Source organism: Neovison vison, chromosome 4 (assembly GCF_020171115.1).
Source record: "Neovison vison isolate M4711 chromosome 4, ASM_NN_V1, whole genome shotgun sequence".
NCBI classification, from domain to species: Eukaryota; Metazoa; Chordata; class Mammalia; order Carnivora; family Mustelidae; genus Neogale; species Neogale vison.
The window spans coordinates 192,969,563-192,993,935 of NC_058094.1; the positions used below are offsets into that span (position 1 = coordinate 192,969,563).

Here is a 24,373-nt window from a genome sequence, read left to right on the forward strand (position 1 = left end):
ATAAAGCTAGGATTCTGTTCTATTTATTATTCTAAATTCCAAATCAACCTCTTATTAGATGAAATAAAAGTACTAAACGGATTTTAAAATAATGAAACAATCTCTCTTGGAACTATAAAACACAGTAGTGAGAGAGAAAGAAAAGATGGTAAATAGCATGTATACTTATTTACCTAATGTGAGGATTCTATTTACAAGCAAGTAAAAAGGAAATAATGTCATACTTGGTATAGAGTAGGAAACAGAAAAAACAGCAATAGAAATACAATATGTTATATTTAATGTACTGAAATTTAACTTATAATCAGGAATAAATGATTTTTAATCTCAATTTTAAAAGAATTATATGAACTGGAATCCTATCACATGCCATAAAAACTTAGTCCCCCGCAATTCTTAAAAAGGTGATCACCGATAAAAATTTGATGCATTTTCTTCCATACTCATTCTCTCGTCCTATGTGTGTGCACACACACACATACATGCATACACACAGGTTTTGATTTGAAGTTTACATATATATTTTAGGGCACTCTGTTGAAGAAAAAGAGCACAAAATTATAGACACAAAATTAGGTACAATGTTAAAAAATATTTGGAGTTTGAGAACTTGAGAAAAGGAATTTGAGAAAAGGAAATAAAGCAAATTTAAAAAATTTAAATCTAACAAATACCACAAAATTAGAAGATCCAGGAAAAAATGCTTTCATTAACTACCTGACATAGCCCTGTAATTCTTACTCCTACATATTTTTGGGAGATAAACAGTCAACTTTTATTGTGAAGTGTAGTTGACACACAATGTTACATTAGTTTCTGGTGTAAAACATAGTGAATCAACAAGTCTCTGTGTTATCCTGTGCTCACCATAAGTGTGCCTCCCATCTGTCACCATACAGTATTACGGTAGCATTGACTATAGTCCATATGCTTTACCTTTCAACCCTGTAACTTACTCATTCCGTAACTGGAAGCGTGTCTCTCCCGCTCCCTTTCACACATTTTTCCTGTAACCCCTACCCCCATAGGTATGTCCTCTTCACATTGTATTTCCTCTTGGTATGAATTATACTCTTCATATGAGCCTGATGTTATTTAGAAGGAATTTTTAAGTTCAATCAGAAAACTTCTTTTTTCCTCTGAGGCGTTGCTAGGTTCTACCCCAGGGTTTAGTTCAATAGTCAGAAATAGAAGCCCTTCCAAAGGAGATAAAAGATGAAAGTAACTTGCTTCTTAAAAACACAAGGCAAGTTTGTCATTAAACCAAATTGGATTAGAAGACTACACCTTCTTTCCTCATTTTTTTTTGTCAGTATTGGGAGAGAAACTTGGGAAGCTACACAGAGAGAACAAAGGTTACTGAAAGCCTCTCCTTTAGGGAAGGCTTGAAAGACAATTTTCTTGATATTTTTCTTTCCCCCTTCCCATATTTTGAGTTACTTTGGGCTCTGAACTGGAACCAAGGCCTAGGGATTCAATCGTGGCTATGATCATGTTTGTCAGAGGTCTGTCTTAAGTCACTCTCTGCAAAGAACTAGTGTGTGAATGTATTCGTCCATAGTATGGCTTTAAAAAATTTTCTTATACATTAATTTAAGTCTACGCATTTGTTTTAATTCTGGTTTTGAGCAAAATGCTTAATAAATTTCCTCTACACATTTTCTTTTAAATATTATAAAAAGAGTTATAAAAAATTTCCTTTAAGCACACTCTGGTTGCATTTATTAACTTTTATGTGTACTGTTTTATTTCAATTATATTTTAAATTGTATTTGTCTATTTCTTCACCTCTAAGTTTAAGGATTCTTTTTTCTCTTTCTTAAGGTTAGAGTTTTAGGTTCCCAATTTGCCCAATATATATGTGTGTGTGTGTGAGCATACATCTATGTAATTCTGATAATAGCAAGCTTTATTAAATTCTTATCAGAAAATGTGATTATAATAATTTCTGTTTGGGGAACTTGTCAGTGTTTTCTTTGTAACCTGTGGTGTGAGTAACTTTTAAAAATACTTTTTGGACATTTGAAAGTAATATATTCTTCTCTGGTAGGGAGTTAGCATTTGGCCTACAAATTATATTTTTTAAAGAAAAAAGTAATAGTTTTTGTTTACTCTGTAGTCAGTATTCTACTTCTTGGCAAATAAAGATTTAGACTGTGAGATATGCATTAGGATGTGCCTTCTATTAAAATAAAACATCTGTGACCCATTTAATGTTTGGGGGTCCTGACTTGCACCTTATATAAAGACAAGGATCTTAGGGAATTCAGTGCTCAGTTAATGGAGTGACTGAGTTAGTGTACTCGCAATGCCCCGCGTGCTGGCGGAACTGGAAGGGCATGGGAAAGAGGGGAGAATCCTGCAAAAAATACTGTTTTGCTTTTCAGAAAGGTGTTAGATTCCAGAAGCGATTGGCCTCCCAAGGAAATGAGATGATTTAGGCCAACAGTCTGCTCTCGAGGTATCTTTCGATGGAATTTTAACAGAGAATCTTAAAAAATTATTTTGTTAAAATTCTGCAGCAAGGAAGGAATTCAAACACGTTATCTCTTGAAATTCTCTGCCGCAACTATCTCAAGATTTTCATATTAGGATGATATACATTTTTAGAAACTCCCATTCTCTTCCCTATAATATCCTCACGTATTTTTTCTATCTCACAACTACCTAAATGCCTTTTCTTTCTAGATTGCCAGGGCTTCTCTACTCGTACAATATCCCTCTTTCATGTTTTGACTGCCAGCTTCTCAAAAAACCCCCCGAAAAAAAAACTTGATCAAACAAAGCCACACCTGTAGATGTACTGCAGTAAGGGAGAATAGAGCTTTCCCAAAATTTTACTATGGGGAGGTTATGAGAGGATATTTGCAAGGATTTGGGACCTGGGGTGTATCACTTTAAGATGGATCTGACAAGAAGAAGGAACTTCTTGGGACTAGACAAGGTGACATAATATGACATAATAGCGTTGGATTAGTGGAGAAAGCAAAGTGACAGTCTTGAATGAGCCTTCATGAGTAAGCTGTCTGGTCGGTTCACCATCTTAATTTCCAGAACAGTTACTGCAACTAGGTTAATATTTGCTCCATCTCAATATTGTTTAAGCCAAGTTTGGAGAATTAGGCTGTTTTCAGTTCAAACTGGTCAGTGTTTAAAATGCCTCTGCTAACTATTCTTTCCATAACCATCATTTCCCTTTTTTCCCTACCAACCTCGAACCTTCTTTCCCTACATACCTCACTCTCAAGATTGTTTCAATTCCTCTTTCTGTTGGCAACTATTTCTACCCTTTTCCCTCAGAAACACAAAAACGGTTCAGGACAGAAATAACTCTTATGACTGAAGGGACAATATCTCGTCTCAGAAAGGAAGACTTCTTAATAGTCCTACAAAATCTAAAAATCAATAACTTTTCCGCGGACATACTTGTTATTTTGTTCTTCTTTTCCCATCCTTTCCCCCCCTCCTTCCCTGCTTCTACTCACTTGCAAATGCTTTTCATGTGATTTCCACTATACTCCACTCCACCTGTACCAAACCACCCACAGAACAAATGAATGGAAACCAGGCAAGAGGGGAGAGTAAAACTAGATAGAAAATTGAGTCATGATTAGTAAGCTCTCCTGGAAGCTTTTTAAAAGAATATTTTGTTTTTGTTTTTCTTTTTGTGATGGATTCCCCTTTCCCAGTTTTCTACCCTGGTTTTTCTTGCAGATGATACATGAAAGTAATTAGGAAGACTTTCTTGTTATGGAAGGATAAGAAAAAAGATATAAACTAGTCCCTGAAAAAGCAGCATAGAGACGGAACTGAAATAGATTGCAGTATCAGTGTCTTGGTGTTATTTATACTTTTCCCAGGAAGGTGTGGAGGGAAAGGCGTAAAGCAGAAAGCTATTGTTTTATCCTTATTTCTTATATCCTTCTTCCCACTTCCATTTTTAAAATTTTGAGCTTTCGAACCTATACAAAAATTGAAAGAATGATGTGATGAGCACCTATATGCCCCTCCCTCATATTCAACAATTTAAACATTTTTGTAGAATACCTAGCCATAACCCTAGTACTATTTAGCCCTAACTACCTCCACATGTATTTCCTAAGAATAATCACATCTTCCTACAAAGCCACAATACACCTGTAACCATGGTCATTATGTTGATGGCTGGTGGGGGTTAGTATAGAATCAGGCTCATTTCTCTATTGCACATGTAAGATACCCTACTAGAAAAGGGGTTGGTTCTTTACATTTAATTAAAAATTATAATGGGAATTTCAAATTTCCTCACTCAAACAGTATTTTGGAATGATCTTGTCTCTGGAAATAAGGTTTGAGAATATTTTCCAGGTGATCTTAATACTCATAGCTAGTTTTGAAAATTGAAAAACTTATTTTTTTTTTTACTGTCCGTTCTTTTCTTTTTTTTTCCAGCTTTATTGAGGTATGATTGGCAAATACAAATATGTGTTTAAGGTGTATAGTGTGATGATTTGATATAATAGACATTGTAAAGTAATTACCACCATCAAGCTAAAGAGTTTTGCCTAGCAGAGGAAAAAATCAACAAAATTAAAAGGCAGCCAGTGAAATGCAAGAAAATATTTGCAATGAATTATTTTTCTAGTTGTGATTCTCAGATAGCTCCAGGGTCAAAGCCTCCTGAGCAGAAACCCTCCTCTCCCCCAGGCTCAGAGATCACTAATGGCATGACTCTACATGAAAAAAAAAGAAGTTGAAAATATCCCTAGAGGTTGCTAACAGTAAGAAGTTGACAAGATAAGAAGGAGCTTACCAAGGCTACTGGGTAGGCATTGTTAGTGAAGTATAGGGACACCAAGGAATACTTCCTAGGAGGCAAGTGAATAAAATATATAAGGGGAAGGAATGAAAAGTAGTATCAAAATGTTGAAAGGTCAAGGAAAATGAGAGCTGAGAATTGACTTTGGCATAGTGGAGTTTTCGGTGACCTTGACATGCAAGATTATAGTTAAGTGGTGAGAGTCAAAGCTGAAATGACTGGTTTCAAAGAAAAACAGTGGGGAAGAAACTAGAGACCAGGTGTATGAGCAACTCTTTTGAGATGTTTTATAAAGGGAGAAGAGATCTACAACAGTGACTAGACCGCAAGGGGGCATGTGTCAAGGGAAAGAGCTGTTAGGTGGGAGAAACTGTAGCATATTTATATGCTGATGGGAATGATTGGGAGAAAAGGAAAATTGATGATATAGGGGAGAGTAGCCAGTTATTGGGGGAATTTCTTTGACTAGGTTAGACAGGTTAGATCTAGTATATATTGGACATAAGATAATTCTTATATGTACACTTTTTTTTCAAGTAATTTGTACTGGAGTCTGGATGTATGTTCAAATTTATCTTCCCAGTCATGAATTTAATGTTCTGAAATGGAAAAGTACAGTCTAATTAGTTTATCCATAAGAACAGGAAGGAAGCAGAGTACATGGAATCTTCTTACTCCTTATATATTTTCATTAGATTGAAAGCAACATTACTGATTCAGGGTGAGCATTAGGAAAGGGTGTAAAATATTTGTGAGAGAAGGAATGAACTCATCTCCTAAGAAGGTAAATTAGATGAACTGGGTAAGTATAGTGGGAAAAGAATAGAGATATGCTGTGGTTTGGAGTCTGGACAGCATTTTTATCTATGACATCTCTCCAGAAAGAGTAATGCTCCAGATAAAGAAGTCAGGAATATGCAGGAATATGAGAAGATTGGTGAGAAGAATTTTGTTTTTGCAGAAAGGAGGAGTGGGTGGATATGATCTGAGGGGAAAATAGGTTGCTTAGTACTTCCATTTTCTTCTGTGATCTTGGAGAATCATCAAGAATTCAGGATATAAGTTTTGTGAGAAGAGTGAAGAGTAGAGCTAGAGACGTGTGTTAGAGGATGGCAGAGTGGCCGTACTTATTTTCAGCCCTTGGTTGCCGTGTTTGGAGATGAATTCTCTGGTTAGGGTCCTTAGATTCTTTGCATATACTCCAGCTCTGTAATGGGTAAATCTGGAATCTTTGCATCTGGGGATTAGATCCTACCCTCTTATGATCTTAATAGGATGAATAAAGACCTGCTAATCTTATGATTAAATGTGCATAAAGCAATAATAAAATTGCTATTACTTCAACATAAATGTGAGGTCAAATTAATGTGGAAAACCAGTTAAATTCTCTGTGATCATGTAAACTATCCAACATAGACACTATTTCTCCCAAATCTGGTATATATTTTCCTCTGTGTTATTTGATACCCTTTGCATTTTGTCTGCCAAGTGAAAGTTCACATTCTATTATTTGTCCAATTGTGTGTATATCAAAATGGTTCAGAATGGTGTCTTGCATATTCAAATTGAGTAATGAGCTGATTTTCAGACTGAAAATGTATATACTGTTTGTTATCAAGTTTGGCAAATAGAAACCGTAACCTCTTAAGGATGGTACTCAACTCAACTCAAAGCAGAGTTGATCAAAAGACATTTCTTTTTAAAGCTACACTAATTTTTTTTTTTTTTTTTTTTGGTACAGAAACCTCTCTTAGTTAACCTACATTAATTAGAGTAGACTTGCTTGTGCTAACAGATTTCACTATTTCAGCAATTTTACACAATAAAAGTTTGTTTCTTGCTCACTCCCTGGTCCTGGGAGGAAGTTCAGGTTGGGTTTGTTCTATTTCAGATGACCATTGGGACCTGTACATTTTTCCATAGTATTTCTGTTGCCATTAGGGTCTTATAATCATGGGTAGCCCACTGGAAGAAATGGGAAAAGGCTGGAGGAGATCACGAGGAGTTTTATGTCCCAGATACATTACAGTCACTTTTAAAAAGTATTTTTTAATTGTTTTATTAACATATAATGTATTATCAGCCACAGGTCTGTGAATCGCCAGGTTTACACACTTCACAGCACTTACCATAGCACATACCCTCCCCAATGTCCTTAACTCCACCACTCTCTCCCTACCACCGTCCCCCAAGCAACAATCAGTTTGTTTTGTGAGCTTAAAAGGCTCTTATGATTTGTCTCCCTCCCAATCCCATCTTGTTTCATTTATTCTTTTTCTACCCCCCATGTTGCATCTCAACTTCCTCATATCAGGGAGATCATATGATAATTGTCTTTCTCTGATTGACTTATTTCGCTAAGCATAATGCCCTCTAGTTCCATCCACATCATCGCATATGGCTAGATTTCATTTCTTTTGATGGCTGCATAGTATTCCCTTGTATGTATATACCACATCTTCTTTATTCATTCATCTGCTGATGGACATCTAGGTTCCTTCCATAGTTTGGCTATTATAGACAGTGCTGCTATAAACATTCAGGTGCACATGCCCCTTCGGATTACTACATTTGTAGGGTAAATACCCAGTAGTGCAATTGCTGGGTCATAGGGTACCTCTGTTTTCAACTTTTTGAGGAAACTCCATGCTATTTCGCAGAGTGGTTGTACCAGCTTGCATTCCCACAGTGCAGGAAGGTTCCCCTTTCTCCGCATCCTCGCCAACATCTGTTGCTTCCAGACTTGTTAATTTTAGCCATTCTGACTGGTATGAGATGGTATCTCTTTGTGGTATTGATTTGTATTTCCCCAATGCCAAGTGATGTGGAGCACTTTCACGTGTGTCTGTTGGCCATCTGGGTGTCTTTTTTTTTTTTAAAGATTTATTTACTTATTTATTTGACAGAGAGAGATCACAAGTAGGCAGAGAGGCAGGCAGACAGAGAGGAAGGGAAGCAGGCCCCCCGCTGAGCAGAGAGCCTGATGCGAGGCTCAATCCCAGGCTCCAGGATCATGACCTAAGCCGAAGGCAGAGGCTTAACCCACTGAGCCGACCCAGGGGCTTCTGGGTGTCTTCTTTGCAGAAATGTCTGTTCATGTCCTCTGCCCATTTCTTGATTGGATTATTTGTTCTTTGGGTATTGAGTTTGATAAGCTCTTTATAGATTTTGGATACTATCCCTTTATCTGATATGTCATTTGCCAATATCTCTTCCATTCTGTCAGTTGTCTTTTGGTTTTGTTAACTATTTTCTTTGCTGTGCAAAAAATTTGATCTTGATAAAGTCACAATAGTTCATTTTTTCCCTTGCTTCCCTTGCCTTTGGCAATGTTTCTAGGAAGACGTTGCTGTGTCTGAGGTTGAAGAGGTTGCTGCCCGTGTTCTCCTCATGGATTTTGATGGATTCCTTTCTTACATTGAGGTCCTTCATCCATTTTTAGTCTATTTTCATGTGTGGTATAAGGAAATGGCCCAGTTTAATTTTTCTGCATGTGGCTGTCCAATTTTCCCAACACCATTTGTTGAAGAGACTGTCTTTTTCCATTGGACATTCTTTCCTGCTTTGTCGAAGATTAGTTGACCATAGAGTTGAGGGTCTATTTCTGGGCTCTCTATTCTGTTCCACTGATCTATGTGTCTGTTTTTGTGCCAGTACCATACTGTCTTGATGATGACAGCTTTGTAATAGAGCTTGAAGTCTAGAATAATGATGCCACCAACTTTGGCTTTCTTTTTCAATATTCCTTTGACTATTCGAGGTCTTTTCCGCTTCCATATAAATTTTAGGATTATTTGTTCCATTTCTTTGAAAAAAATGCATGGGATTTTGATAGGGATTGCATTAAACATGTAGATTACTTTAGGTAGCATAGACATTTTCATAATATTCGTTCTTCCAATCCAGGAGCATGGAACATTTTTCCATTTCTTTGTGTCTTCCTCAGTTTCTTTCATGAGTAATTTATAGTTTTCTGAGTACAGGTTCTTTGCCTCTTTGAAAAGGATGGGTGGTACTTTGATAGGAATTGCATTAAATGTGTAGATTGCATTAGGTAGCATAGACATTTTCACAATATTTATTCTTCCAATCCAGGAACATGGAACATTTTTCCATTTATTTGTGTCTTCCTCAATTTCTTTCATGAGTATTTTATAGTTTTCTGAGCATAGATTCTTTGCCTCTTTGGTTAGGTTTATTCCTAGGTATCTTATGGTTTTGGGTGAAATTGTAAATGGGATTGACTCCTTAATTTCTCTTTCTTCTGTCTTGTTGGTGTAAAGAAATGCAATTGATTTCTGTGCACTGATTTTATATCCTGACACTTTACTGAATTCCTGTACAAGTTCTAGCAGATTTGGAGTGGTCTTTTGGTTTTCCACATATAGTATCATATCATCTGCAAAGACTGATAGTTTGACATCTTCTTTGCTGACTTGGATGCCTTTAATTTCTTTTTGTTGTCTGATTGTTGAGGCTAGGACTTCTAGTACTATGTTGAATAGCAGTGGTGATAATGGACATCCCTGCCATGTTCCTGACCTTAGCGGAAAAGCTTTCAGTTTTTCTCCATTGAGAATGATATTTGCAGTGGGTTTTTCATAGATGGCTTTGATAATATTGAGGTATGTACCCTCTATCCCTACACTTTGAAGAGTTTTGATCAGGAAAGGATGCTGTACTTTGTCAGATGCTTTATCAGCATCTATTGAGAGTATCATATGGTTCTTGTTATTTCTTTTAATAATGTATTGTATATAATTGATTGATTTGTGGATATTGAACCAACCTTGCAGCCCTGGAATAAATCCCACTTGGTGATGGTGAGTAATCCTTTTAATGTACTGTTGGATCCTATTGGCTAGTATTTTGGTGAGAATTTTCGCATCTGTGTTCATCAATGATGAATTACCCTGGTCTATAATTCTCTTTTTTGATGGGATCCTTGTCTGGTTTTGGGATCAAGGTGATGCTGGCCTCATAAAATGAGTTTGGAAGTTTTCCTTCCATTTCTATTTTTTGGAACAGTATCAGGAGAATAGGAATTAGTTCTTCTTTAAATGTTTGGTAGAATTCCCCCAGGAAGCTGTCTGGCCCTGGGCTTTTGTTTGTTTGGAGGTTTTTAATGACTGTTTCAATCTCCTTACTGGTTATGGGTCTGTTCAGGTTTTCTATTTCTTCCTGGTTCAGTTGTGGTAGTTTATCTGTCTCTAGGAATGCATCCATCTCTTCCAGATTGTCAAATTTGTTGGCATAGTGTTGCTCATAATATGTTCTTATAATTGTATCTCTTTGGTGTTGGTTGTGATCTCTTCTCTTTCATTCCTGATTTTATTTATTTGGGTCCTTTCTCTTTTCTTTTTGATAAGCCTGGCCAGGGGTTTATCAATCTTACTAATTCTTTCAAAGAAACAGCTCCTAGGGGCACCTGGGTGGCTCAGTGGGTTAGGCCTCTGCCTTCGACTCAGGTCATGACCCAGGGTCCTGGGTTCAAGCCCTGCATCGGGCTCTCTGCTCAGCAGGGAGCCTGCTTCCCGCTCTCTCTCTCTGCCTACATGTGATCTCTGTCTGTCAAATAAACAAATAAAATCTTAAAAAAAAAAAAAAAGCTCCTAGTTTCGTTGATTTGTTCTATTGTTATTTTGGTTTCTATTTCATTGATTTCTGCTCTGATCTTTATTATTTCTCTTCTTCTGCTGGGTTTAGGCTTTCTTTGTTGTTATTTCTCCAGCTCCTTTAGGTGTAGGGTTAGGTTGTATACTTGAGACCTTTCTTGTTTCTTGAGAATGGCTTGTATTGCTATATAGTTTCCTCTCAGGACTGCCTTTATTATGTCCCACAGATTTTGAATCATTGTGTTTTCATTATCATTTGTTTCCATGAATTTTTTCAATTCTTCTTTAATTTCCTGGTTGACCCATTCATTCTTTAGTAGGATGCTCTTTAGCCTCCATGTATTTGAGTTCTTTCAAAATTTCTTCTTGTGATTGAGTTCTAGCTTCAGAGCCTTGTGGTCTGAAAATAGGCAGGGAATGATCCCAGTCTTTTGGTAAGACCTGTTTTATGACCCAGGATGTGATCTATTCTGGAGAATGTTCCATGTGCACTAGAGAAGAATGGGTATTCTGTTGCTTTGGGATGGAATGTTCTGAATAACCTGTGATGTCCATCTGGTCCAGTGTGTCATTTAAGGCCTTTATTTCCTTGTTGATCTTTTGCTTGGACGATCTACCCATGTCAGTGAGGGGAGTGTTTAAGTCCTCTACTATTATTGTATTATTGTTGATGTGTTTTTTTGATTTTGTTATTAATTGGTTTATATAGTTGGCTGCTCCCATGTTAGGGGCATAGATATTTAAAATTGTTAGATCTTCTTGTTGGACAGACCTTTTGAGTATGATATAGTATCCTTCCTCATCTCTAATTATAGTCTTTGGATAAAAATCTAATTGATCTGGTATAAGGATTGCCACCCCACCTTTCTTTTGATGTCCACTAGCATGGTAAATTGTTTTCCACCCCCTCACTTTAAATCTGGAGGTGTCTTTGGGTCTAAAATGAGTTTCTTGTAGTCAGCATATTGATGGTGTTTTGTTTTGGTTTTTTATCCATTCTGATACCCTGTGTCTTTTGATTGGGGCATTTAGCCCATTTATATTCAGGGTAACTACTGAAAGATATGAATTTAGTGCCACCATATTGCCTCTAAGGTGACTATTACTGTATATTGTCTCTGTTCCTTTCTGATCTACTACTTTTAGGTTCTCTCTTTGCTTAGAGGACCCCTTTCAATATTTCCTGTAGAGCTGGTTTGTTATTTACAAATTATTTTAGTTTTTGTTGTCTTGGAAGCTTTTTATCTCTCCTTCTATTTTCAATGATAGCCTAGCTGAATATAGTATTCTTGGCTGCATGTTTTTCTCGTTTATTGCTCTGAATATATCATGCCAGTTATTTCTGGCCTGCCAGGTCTCTGTGGATAAGTCTGCTGCAAATCTAATATTTTTACCGTTGTATGTTACAGACTTCTTGTCCCAGGCTGCTTTCAAGATTTTCTCTTTGTTGTTAAGTCTTGTAAATTTTACTATTAGATGATGGGGTGTGGACTTATTCTTACTGATTTTGAGGGGAGTTCTCTGTGCCTCCTGGATTTTGATGCTTGTTCCCTTTGCCATATTGGGGAAATTCTCTACAATAATTCTCTCCAATATATCTTCTGCTCCCCTCTCTCTTTCTTCTTCTTCTGGAATCCCAATTATTGTAATGTTGTTTTGTCTTATGGTATTTATCTCTCGAACTCTCCTCATGGCCTAGTAGTTGTTTGTCTCTCTTTTGCTCAGCTTCTTTATTCTCTGTCATTTGGTCTTCTGTACCACTAATTTTCTCCTCTGCCTCATTTATCCTAGCAGTAAGAGCCTCCATTTTTTATTGCACCTCATTAATAGCTTTTTTGATTTCAACTGGGTTAGATTTTTGTTCTTTTATTTCTCCAGTAAGGGATTTTATTTCTCCAGATGGGGTTTCTCTAATATCTTCCATGCCCTTTTCGAGCCCAGCTAGCACCTTGAGAATCGTTGTTCTGAACTCTAGATCTGACATATTACCAATGTCCATATTGATTAGGTCCCTAGTTTTCGGTGCCTCTTGTTCTTTTTGTGTGTGGGGGGGGGGTGAGTTTTTCCACCTTGTTATTTTATCTGGGTGTTGTGGCCATCACCAATGTCTTGCATGCCGCCAGCTTACGGTCACTTTTAATCATAACTGAGTTGGCAAAAACGCAGAAACATAGTCATAACCTAGAAAACATAACTAAGTGATATTTAGGAAAAAGAGGAAGATGGTTTTGGTGAAGTGTTTGGTCTCTGCCATACCAAAGAAGGAGAGTGACTATGTGACGATAAGGACATTAGAGAGGATTTTTTTTTTTTTATCAAAAACCATTTGTGGGGTGCCTGGGTGGCTCTCTTGTTTTAGTGTCTGCCTTCAGCTCAGGATATGATCCCAGGGTCCTGAGATTGAGTGCTGCCTGGGGCTCCCAGCTCAGTGGGGAGTGTGCTTCTCCCTCTCCCACTGTTGCTCCCCCTGCTTGAACTCGATCTCTCAGTAAAATTAAAAAAAAAAATTTCAAATGCCATTGTGAGAGAGTTTCTCAAGAAATTTCTGACTTTTAAAATACATATTGTTAACAGAGGTTTATTCTTATGGCTTTAGGAATGATAATGGGTAGTGTGAAAGGGTGGCTCTTGCTGGAAAAATCTGTAGTTTGGTTCACTTCTGCCTCTTGGTTTTAGTGGGAGAGGAGAGAGGATATCAAGGATATCGAGGAATGAAGACCCAAACTGCTGATACAGATATTTCCAAATGGCCTTTTTTTTTTTTTTAATTTGAGGTATAATTGACATATAACGATGTCTTAGTTCCAGATGGGTAATGTAATTCAATATATACACTAGGAAATGGTCACTACAGTAAATCTAGTTAAAGTCCATTGCTACAAAATTAAAATTCTTTTCCTGTGACAAGAACTTTTAAGATCTATTCTGTGAAGCAACTTTCAAACATGCCATATAGTGTTACTAACTATAGTCACCACGCTATATATTATATCCCCATAATTTATTTTTTAACTGGAAATTTGTACTTTGGACCTCCTTTCACCCATTTTGCCCATCCCCATGCCCTGCCAACCCATGAACCTTTTCTCTCTATCTGTGGGCTAATTTTGGTTTTGTTTTTAGATTGCATGTATAAGAGAGATACAGTATTTGTTGTTCTCTGACATATTTCACTTTGCATAATGCAGTCAAGGTCCATCCATGTGGTCAAAAACAGAGAGATTTCCTTCTTTTTATGGTTGAATAATATTCCATTGGATATATACAACATATTTTCTTTACCCATTCGTCTATCATGGACATTTAGGTTGTATCCATGTCTTGGCTTCTGCAAACAATGCTTTAATGAACATGGGTGGGCTTACATCTTTTCAAAGTAAGGCTTTCATTTTTCTCCAACAAATTCCCAGAAGTGGAGTTGCTAGATCATGTGGTAGTTCTCTATTTTTACTTTTTGGAGGAACCTCCATGCTGTTTTCCACAGTGGCTGCACCAGTTGACATTCCTACCATTATTGCATAAGATTTCTTTTCTCTACATCCCCATTAACACTTCTATTTCCTGTGGTTTTGATCCTAGGCATCCTAACAGCTATGAGGTAACATCTGGTTGTGGTTTTGATTTGCATTTCCCTGATAATTAGTGATGTTGAGCATCTTTTCATGTGCGTTTGCTATCTCTTTGTCTTCTTTAGAAAAATGTCTATTCAGATCCTCTGCCCATTTTTAAATTATTTTCAGGTTTTGCTTTGTTTTGCTGTTAAGGTATATAAATCCCTTATCTCTTTTGGATATTAAAAAATATATATATATATATAGTTTTCAAATGTATGCTCTCATTCAACAGGTTACCTTTTTACTTTGTTGATGGCTTTTTCTTTGCTGTGGTCCCACTTGTTTATTTTTACTTTTACTGCCTCTTCATTTGGTGCCAAATCCAAAATATCATCACCAGTACTAGACATCAGGAGCTTATTGCCTATGTTTTCTTCTAGTTTAATAATTTTAGATCTTATGTTTAAGACTTTAATCTATTTTGAGTTAACTTTTGTGCATGGTATAAGATAGTGGTCCAGTTTACTTTTCTTGCATGTGACTATCCACTTTTCCCAACACCATTTCTTAAAGAGACTGGCCTTTCCTTGTTTTTATATTCTTGGATCCTTTGTTATAAAGTAATTAACTATCTATGTGTATGTTTAGTTCTGGGATCTCTGTTCCATTTCATTGATCTTTGTGTCTGTTTTTGTATCAATACTATAGTATTGATACAAATCAATACTATTGATTTGTTTGATTACTAAAGCTCTGTAGTATAGTTTGAATCAGGGAACGTGATACCCCCAACTATGTTCTCCTTCCTAAAGATTGCTTTTGGCTGGGTGGGGAAAGCAGGTATTTTGTGGTTCTATACAAATTTTAGGATTATCGGTTCTATTTCTGTGAAAGGTACCATTGGAATTTTGACAGAAACTCTATAAAGTCTATAAATTATTTTGGGTAGCATGAACATTTTAACAATATTAATACTTCCCATCTATGAGCATGGGGTATCTTTCCATTTATTTCTATCTTCATTTTCTCTCATAAGTGTCTTACAGTTTTTAGTGTTTAGAGCTTTCATAATTTTGAGTAAATTTATTCCTAGATACTTTATCCTTTTTGATACAACTGTAAATGGGATTAAACAAATTTATCTGATAGTTCATTATTAGTGTATAGAAACACAGTGAATTTCTGTATATTGATTTTTGTATCCTGCAACTTTACTGAACTTGTAGATTAATTCTAAAAGCTTTCTGGTGCAGTCCTTAGGATTTTATTCTATATATATATTTATTATATATGTATATATTATATATAATAGCATATAATCTGTGAAGAGTGACAATTTCTTCCATTCTGATTTAGATGCCTTATATTTATTTTTCTTGACTAAATGCTCTGGCTAAAACTTCTAATACTATATTGAAAAAAAAATGGAACAAGGATTGGCATCCTTGTCTTGTTCCTGATCTTAGATAAAAAGCTTTATCTTTTCACCAATGAGTATGATATTACCTGCGGGCTTCTCATATATGGCCTTTATTAGGCTGATACATGTTTCCTTTATGCCCACTTTGTTGAGAGTTTTTATTATAAAAGAATATTGAATTTCATCCAGTATTTTTTCTGTATCTGTTTAAATGATCACGATTTTAATCCTTCATTTCATTAATGTCATCTATTACATTGATTTGCACATGTTAAACCAGTTTTGCAACCCTGTGTGATCATGGTGTTTGATCCTTTTAATGTATTTTTGAATTCCTATGTATAGGAACCTTGGCTTTCTCTTGATTTTCATATGCCTGAAACACATTTTTCCATCCCTTGACTTTGTGTGTGTCCCCTTAAATCTGAAGTGAATCTCTTCTTAGCGGCAAGTCCTTGATGACATTCTGTTTTCTGTATGTTTTATAATTCCTTTGTTCCTTTCTTCTCTTGTTCCCTTCCTTTGTGATTTTATGACTTTTTTTAGTGGTATGCTTTATTTCCTTTCCCTTTATCTTTGGTATATGTACTATAGGTTTTGGCTTTGTGGTTACCGTGAGGCTTATATATAACAACTTATATTTGTAATAGTCTATATTAAAAGTTGATAATAACTTAAGTGTAAACATATTCTAATGCCCTAGGTTTTACTTTTTCCTCCCCAGGTTTTGATGTCATATTTTACATCATTTTACATTTTTATCTTTTGTATTCTTTAAATAATTAATAATAAAATAACTATAGCTATAATATTGTCTTTTAATCTACATATAAATTTATAAGTGATTAATCTCTCGTTCTTTTTTCTTTTTTTAATTTTTTCAATTTATTTATTTTCAGAAAAACAGTATTCATTATTTAATCTCTCATGTTTTCTAATATTATTCTGGATACACACACACACACACACACACACACGTATATTATCTCTTTGTTTAAGTAATCTCTACACTGAATGGGGGCTCAAATTCATGACTCCAAGATTAAGAGTCACATATTCTTCCTACTGAGCCAGGCCACGACCCCTGAATTTTGCTGTATATTTACCTTTACCCATGGGATTTGTACTTTAATATTTTCCCATTACTGAGTAAACTTTTATTTCAGCTTGAAGGAGTCCCTTTAGAATTTCTTGTAAGTCTGGTTTAGTTGTGATGAACTCCTTTAGTTGTTGCTTGACTGTCAAACTCTCTCCCCTTCAATTCTGTATGATAACTTTGCCAGGTAGAGTATTCTTGATTGAAGGATTTTTCTTTCATCACTTTGCAGGGCAGAGGGAGGGAGATGATATATTCAAAGTTTCTGCTGAAAAATCTGATGGTCTTATAGAGTTCCTTGTATACAGTAAGTTGCTTTTTCTTGCTACCTGTAAGATGTTCTCATCTTTGACATTTTAATTACACTGTGTCTGGGTGAGAGTCTCTTTGGAACTCTGAGATTCCTGGATCCAGAATTCTGTTTCCTTCCATGGCTTAGGAAATTTTCAGGCATTAATTCTTCCAATAAGTTTTCTGACCATCTCTCTCTTCTCCTTCTAGGAATCCTCTAACATGAGTATTAGTTCACTGGATGCTGTCCCTTAAACTAGCTCTTTTTTTTTTTTTTTTTCTTTGTTCTTTTTCCTCTTACTGGATGAGTTCTATGACCTTGGCTTTGATTTTGTTAATTCTTTCTGCTGCTTTACCTAGTCAGCTGTTGCATCTCTCTAGTTTATTTTTTAGGTTACTTATTAGATTCTTTAGCTCTGTGATTCTACATGATGCTTCATTTTATTTTCTTTTTATTGAATCTTCAATTGTTCATGCATTCTCCTGAGTTCAGTGAGCATCTGTGTGACTGTTATTTTGAACTTTGAACAGGTAAATCATTTCTATCTTTGTCTTTAAGGACTTTTTATGAGGTTTTATTTTGTTTTTTTCCATTGGGCACACATTCCTATTTCTTCATATTCATGACTCTCTGTTGGTTTCTATGCATTAGCTGTCATCCCTCCCAGTCTTGAAGGAGTGACCTTGTTTAGGAGATGAACCTTACCATTCTATCCTTCTCTAGCTCTTGGTTGTCTCTCAAACCTTTGTGATTGTCCAAGCAAGCTACTTTATTTCTGGTGGTTCCCAATATTTGAAGGTATGCCAAGACCTGTCATGCGCCTGCGGTGGGGGTGGGGGATTCTTAGCACCTAGATTCAGGCTTTTTGGGAGACAAACCCTTAGGTAGCAGCTTTTGAAGTATGCAAATGTGTACAGTTCTGTGGGACCACAAGTCTTGCTGGCTACAACAGCTAGATAATGTAGACCTGTCCCCTAGGTGTCATTAAAAAAATTAAAAGGAGCAGGAGACAAGTACAGAAATTCCTTTCTGGGGTAGTAGAAACCTGGAGTGAGGGAGAGTGCTAAGACGGTGTGCACTGACTTCTATCCCTGGCATCCCTACATCTTTAGGCCCCTAGTCTGTACCAGACCATATGTGTGCCTCTCAGGCCAAAGCTCCAGGACAAGCATATAGGCCTCTTTACCAAAAGAAGGTGGTATGTTTCAGTCTGCTCTCTGTGTTGTGTCCTGGGGGTGTAGCCAGATGAGAACTCTCTTTCAGATTGTTACTACAACTAGTTGATCCAGAAGTGTCCTCTAGGCAGCAACCACAAAAATACAAAACAAAAAAACAAAGCACCAGACATGCATATAGGCTTCTGACTGGGAGATACTGGCGCTTTGGAACGTGGCAAAGAGTACAAAGATCATGCCTGTGCTCTTGAGGTCTCTGAAGATTAGTTAGGCCTAAGGTGTGTGTTTAATTTGAAGATAAGATAACGGGCCTTTTTCACAGAAAGACTGGGCTCCTTGGTCTGTTGACTCCTGCTGTATCCTGGGGGTGGCAGCTGGTGAAGAACTCTTTCTGCTTTGGTTAATATTAGGTGACTGATGCTCTTATAAAAGTATAGACTGGATAACAGTGATTAAGTCTGCCTAGAGTTGCATTTTTGAGGAGGTAACTTAGAAGCTGAGTTGTTCGACATCATCAAGTATTAACTCTGCGGGTGATGTGTTAGATGGCTAGAGAATATGAAATTAAATAAAGAGCATTTATCTTCTCTCTGAAGATTTACAATCTTGAATTAATAGGAATCAGAGGTAGTGAGTGAGGCAGCAAGGATGATAACCAGTTTGCTGAACTGTTAAAATATCAAATTCCTCACCAGGTGGTAATAAATAGGAGCTATTCCCAGAACTGCTTTATTTGCTCTACCCTGCCTGTCCTCAGTATCACCTCCACACCCCTCTTCTGTGGGCCCCAGAATTCCCTATTTTTTAGCAACTAAAGGGTCATTGCCCTTATGCACTCAATATTTTACACATAATCCCAGGGGATGCCCTTTGCCAAGAAACAAAATTTACAAGCCTTGAAATGGTACTGACTGTTGAGTAAATAGGAATTAAAAGGCCAGAGCATGAAATAGAAGTTGGGGAATAGAGAGAAGTGGAATTGATAAGGGTCCAACAAAAGATTTTAAGCAGATCTCCTTTTAAAAACAATACTTTTCATTATACATAAGTACTCACTGATATTTGTTGAATGTGCTACTATGATGCTGAAGAATTGTTAGTAACAGCTGCTGTTAATAGGCATATATATATATTTTTTTACCCTTACTCTTTGCATTCCTGACCACTAAGGAAACTTGCATCCACATTTGCAAGAATAAATATAGACTCGTATGAAGGAATTTACTGCCTTACCTCTGCAGTTAGAGGACCTATGATGCCATTACCATCCCACTTTGCCATTGGTGATTTCAGTATTTACAGAGGTAAACACTGAAAATCATTGGGAGGAAAAAAAGTTGGTCAAACAGGAATATTTTTTTTATTTCACTCGGAACATTTTACCAAATAGTGACTGAATACTGATGAATAGGTTTATTCATGGATGTGAACAGGCAAGAGATCACTCAGAAGTTTTTATTTAAAAGGGCTAATAAGAAAGCTTTAATTGTGTGGAAATATTGATAGAATTGGTTCTCCTTACTTTAATTCCTTGCTTCCAAAAAAAAATCTTCCTCATTAAGGGAGGTACAGGTTAAATGATTAATACCCAAAACAGTACCTGAGCAAATCAGTTTTATTTTTATATCACAGTTTACTGTTCTTCTTAGCCAGCAGTCACTGCCTCGTACATACTGTCAATTACAATATAATTTCCATCACTGTATGTTTCTCCATGTTCTAAAGAGTAAATGACATTACTGAATTACTTTCATCAAATATTAATTTTCATATTCTCTCAGCAGCAAGCACCAAAATTAAAACCCAACAATCGAGAGACTAAGTACACATAACAAATTCCCTGTAAGACATGGGAATAAAGTTTTCCTATTCCCAGAGGTCTGTAATTTTTTGGCATTGAGCAATAGAGTATTACAATTAAACACAAAATCAGTTGCTATTTAATACTATATAATATTTTAACACTTTTTCTTTAATAATGCAGATCATTTCATTTGAAACAAACTTTGCCCTTCTGAAGGTTCCTCCTCTCCATCCCTTCTGTAATGGGTGGTTTTGGCTGCCAATGCCAGCAGCTGAGGGAGTTTCATGCCATTATTCCTCTTCTCTCTGAACTAGCAAGCGCTCTGGAGGAAGAACAGATTCCAATTTCTGCCAGCGCTCTGGAGGCCACAGGATATGTGTAGCATGGGCATGTAGAAGTCCTAGGGAAACCTGAACCCATGGAGACACAAAGAAATCAAGAAATTATTTTATCAGAATTAGTATCTCAAAGAATTTATCCAGGTCTGAAATTCGTTGGAAAGATAATGATTAAAAATAGTAAACATTTATATGGTACTTTTGTAGGTGATTTATATACCTGAATGCCTTTAAATCCTCATAACCATTGGAGGTAGTTATTAGACCCATTTTGCACTTGAGAAAACTTATATTGGTTAAAGAACTTGCCAAAAGTCCTACAGCAACCAGTTAGTTGGTGGAGGCTGGCTTCAGGGCTGAGCTGTCCAACCCCAGGGTCTGCAACCTTAACCCCCATCCTCAGTTTGCATATAGCCAGGGAGCATAAATCTGGTTTGCATTCTCAGAATTTCCTATAGAGTTACCAGTATTTTAGGGGGACTTTACTATGTGGATAAGTCAGAGACATGAAAAAAATATTTTTTATGAAAAGTATTGTCCCATCTACTGGCTGAGCAGCATGAGTTAGATTAAAGTGAGACTAAAGGCCTTCCTTGGAAACTACATGGAGCAACATGGAACTAGTGATCACAGAGGGAGGTGGAAAACTAAGGGAAAGCCAGCATTGGAGGATAGGAATCAAGTATAAAGACGACAGATGGCAAAGAACCCCCATCAACAGATATGTGCCTGGTTTAAGAGGAGGTCACTAGAGGGAAGCACTGAAGGCTGAACCCTGAAAAGGAAGGAGCCCTTAAGACGCAGTAGCGCTCCCTAGGGCCATCAGCTGCAGTAGGCAGAAGAATGCAGGCAAACCTGTTTAAAAGGCAGATCTAGGAAGGCCCTATTCTCAGATCACCCTGCAGTTAAGGAAGGTCTGGAAACCTGTGTCTTTTGTTGTTGATGCTATTGTTGTTACTATTGGGTAATATTTTAATAGTAGTTAAAAAACTTAAAGTACACTTAGCACACATCTATGTAGTGCTAGCTATAAACCCGATACTATGGGTCCACTTTTTATTTTCAAATCTTTTTCCAATCAATTGGAGCTCCATAGAGATTAACATACAAGACTGCTTTCATTGAAGTACTATTTACTAGCATATGCATTCGAGAGTCAAAGAACTGGATGGCAGGTGAGGGACTCTAAAAACACTTTTTTTTTTTTAAACAAATTTCACAACATGTTGGAACACAAATAAGCCCAATGGCTATCAAGAAGCCCAGGGGCCCAATAAAGGAATATTATTTTGAAAATCAAACTAGTTACTTATATTTTGTTGCATTTGTTACTTTCTCCTTGTATGCCTATCTGTATACATATACTTTTTGTATTGAACAATTTGAAATTTGCTGATACTCAGAATTTACCCCTAATATTTCCATGTGTCTCCTCAGAACTCTTTCCTACATAAACACATTGCCAGTTCTTAACGATACAATATTAGTGTATAGCCAAGATTCAGAATTTTCCAATTGCCCCAATAATGTCTTTTATAGCTATTTTTTTAATTCTTAAGGATCAACAATTGCATCATAATTGTCATTGTTTTTGTTCAGGCCTGTTGCCTTGTAAGATATCCTACATTTATAATTGCTTGATTTTTTCCCCTTCTGAAAAGATTCAAGTTATATGTTCTTGGCAAGAACACAATGTACTTGATAATGCATTTTTTCTATTCTGTCATGGCAGAAGGCACAAAGTATCTGTTTGTCCCATTCTTGGGATATGAAGTTTGATCACTTGATTAAGGTGATATTGACCAGATTTCTCCTCTGTAAACAAATCGTTCTCTTTTTATAATTAGTAACTAATCTGTGGGATGGTATCTTGAAATATGTAACTGTCCTGTGTCAACATTTTATCTAGTCATTTTATTATTTCTCAAGGAAGCTAGTTTCTAAACCATCTCATGATTTTAACATCCATCGATGATCCTTCCTGAATTAGTTAGCACATTGATGATTACAACAGGAGTTTCCAAATTTATTTTTCCTTTTATATTTATTAGCCATCATTCTTCTCTAAATTGATTCCTCTTCCGATCCCAAATCCCTCTTTAAATCAATATCAAATATTTCTTCTTATGAATTCTTGGTTAACATTGGACAGGTCTCTGTCAGTCCCCAACCACTTCCTTATTTCTTGGTACCCTTCCATGTTGCAGGCCTCCTTGTACTTTATACCTGTTTAGCCATAATCAGACATCTTATAAAGAAGCCTTGGTTTTACCCAGGAATATTGTTTAGAAACCAAAGCCTGCTACTATATGTACTCATTGCTCTAAAGGTGTCAGAGAAGAAAAATAAAATACCTAAAACCTGAAGGTTTTCCCTCACCTTCCCCCATTCCATATTTCTCTCTCCCTTCTTCTCAAGTCAGCTCTCTGGTTCCCAACCACAAATTTACTGGGTAGTAAAAAAATCAAGGTTTCTTTGCAACTATTTTAATCCTTAAAATACATCTCATTTTTTAAGGGTTATATTTATTGGAATTTGTCCTTTTTGTCCTCCACAGTGTAGCTGTATTAAGCACTGTTCGGTTTGTTTCCATTTGTATTCGATTTTAGTGTGCTTTTGCTATCCTTTTTGATTAAATGTTATTTTTGAATACATAAACATTTGCATGGTTCAAAAGTCAAAATTATTCTTAAAAGGTAAGGTAGGCAGAATGTCCCATCTAACACACACTCCAAATGTGTCCATATCTTAATCTCTGGAAGGTATGAATATGCAGTGCTACAGAGCAAAGAGTATTAAGGTTACAGATGGACTTAAGGTTGCTGATCAATCAGTTGATGCCAAGATAATGAGACTATCCTGTAACATTCCATGAACCCAAATATAATCACAAGAATCCATAAATGTAGATGAACTAGGCAGAAGGGTTAGAGTCAGACAGAGATGTTATACGGCTGGATTTTGAAGATGGAGAAAAGGGCCGTGAGCCAAGGAATGCAGGTGGCCGCTAGAAACTAGCAAGGAAAGCAAATTGTCCCCTAGAGCTTTCAGAAAAAATGCAGCCTTGCTGATACTTTGATTTTAGCCCAAAGAGATACATATTGGACTCATGACCTCCAGAGCTATAAAATAAAGGTTGTTTTAAGCCACTATATTTGTGGCAATCTAGTGGGAAACTAATACAAGAAATACAAATTGCATTCCCATCCACTACCACACCTCTAGAAGATGAACTGTTTTCATTAGAATATTTTTCTTATTTCCCATTTTTTTCCCTCATACCAAATGTAGAATCCTACATTCACTGTTGCACCTTGTTTTTATTCTCACCAGGATATCTTAGAAACCATTCCCTAACACTTCATTGAAAGGGAGCCTATGGTTTTTACAACCCCTCTCCCCTTAGTGATTCTAATTAGCCTCATTGGGAATTCAGGATCTGAATTTGCCACTTAGCACCACACCCAGAAGCTTTAAAGGATCCTTTGAATATATTCTGGAACATGCTAAGTAACCATTTCAACCAGGTTAACTGCCAGGAGCCTAGATCTAATGGTCTGTCATAGTGAACTTCTTATCTATTTTTGTTTTTGTTTGGGCTCAGTGAAACTGTAGGACAGCTGGTCTCCATCCTCTCCACAATAACCCTTTTTAGATTTGATAGCTGCTACTTGGTTGTTCCTCAAGCCTTTATTTGCTGTTCCAACTTGTTTAACTTGTCTCATATGGTTGATTTGCCAGGACTCCTGCCAATATATTTGCTTGCTTGATGATTCAATTTTTTTAAAAAATCAACTTTCATTTTACTAAAGCCTAGGAGTTTCTTTATTCCAAACATTTATTAGGTATGCAACGTGCTTCCTGGGTGGGGTGGGGAGGGGTTGGGGAGAACCTCACAGATGTAGAGTATTATTGTTTAAAAGTATGGTATAGAGTGCAAAATTTAAGAATTTCTTTAAGAAAGACTAATAAACAGAGAGTGCCTATGTATTCTAGCGGTCTTGTCACAGATCCTTATTAGTATGTATACAGACATGCAAAGAACATAGTGAATAAAGCACAGAAAATTCAGAAGTAAAAGAACTTAAAAACTAAAAGCTATACCTCAGCTATAGTTTTGTTTTCCACACATACTGTATTAAGCAGGGTCTTCCAGAGAAACAGAACCAGTAGGACATGTGTTTATACACAGAAACAAATTTATTTAAAGGATTTAGCTCATATAATTATGGAGGCTTGGTGAGTTTAAAATCTATCTAATGGGGAAGGCCAGAAGACTCA

The 24,373-nt window shown here is 36.5% G+C and overlaps 1 protein-coding gene across 1 annotated transcript in view; it reads right to left on the minus strand.

The window, feature by feature from the left end:
- Positions 1 to 19,547: 19,547 nt before the first annotated feature.
- The window catches only part of IMMP2L (inner mitochondrial membrane peptidase subunit 2), an 880,236-nt gene continuing 875,410 nt past the window's right edge, over positions 19,548 to 24,373 (minus strand). Inside the window, exon 7 of the mRNA XM_044246392.1 lies at positions 19,548 to 20,164. Within this exon, the coding sequence (XP_044102327.1) occupies positions 20,045 to 20,164 (120 nt within the window). The 3' untranslated portion in view covers positions 19,548 to 20,044. The remainder of the gene's footprint in view (positions 20,165 to 24,373) is intronic.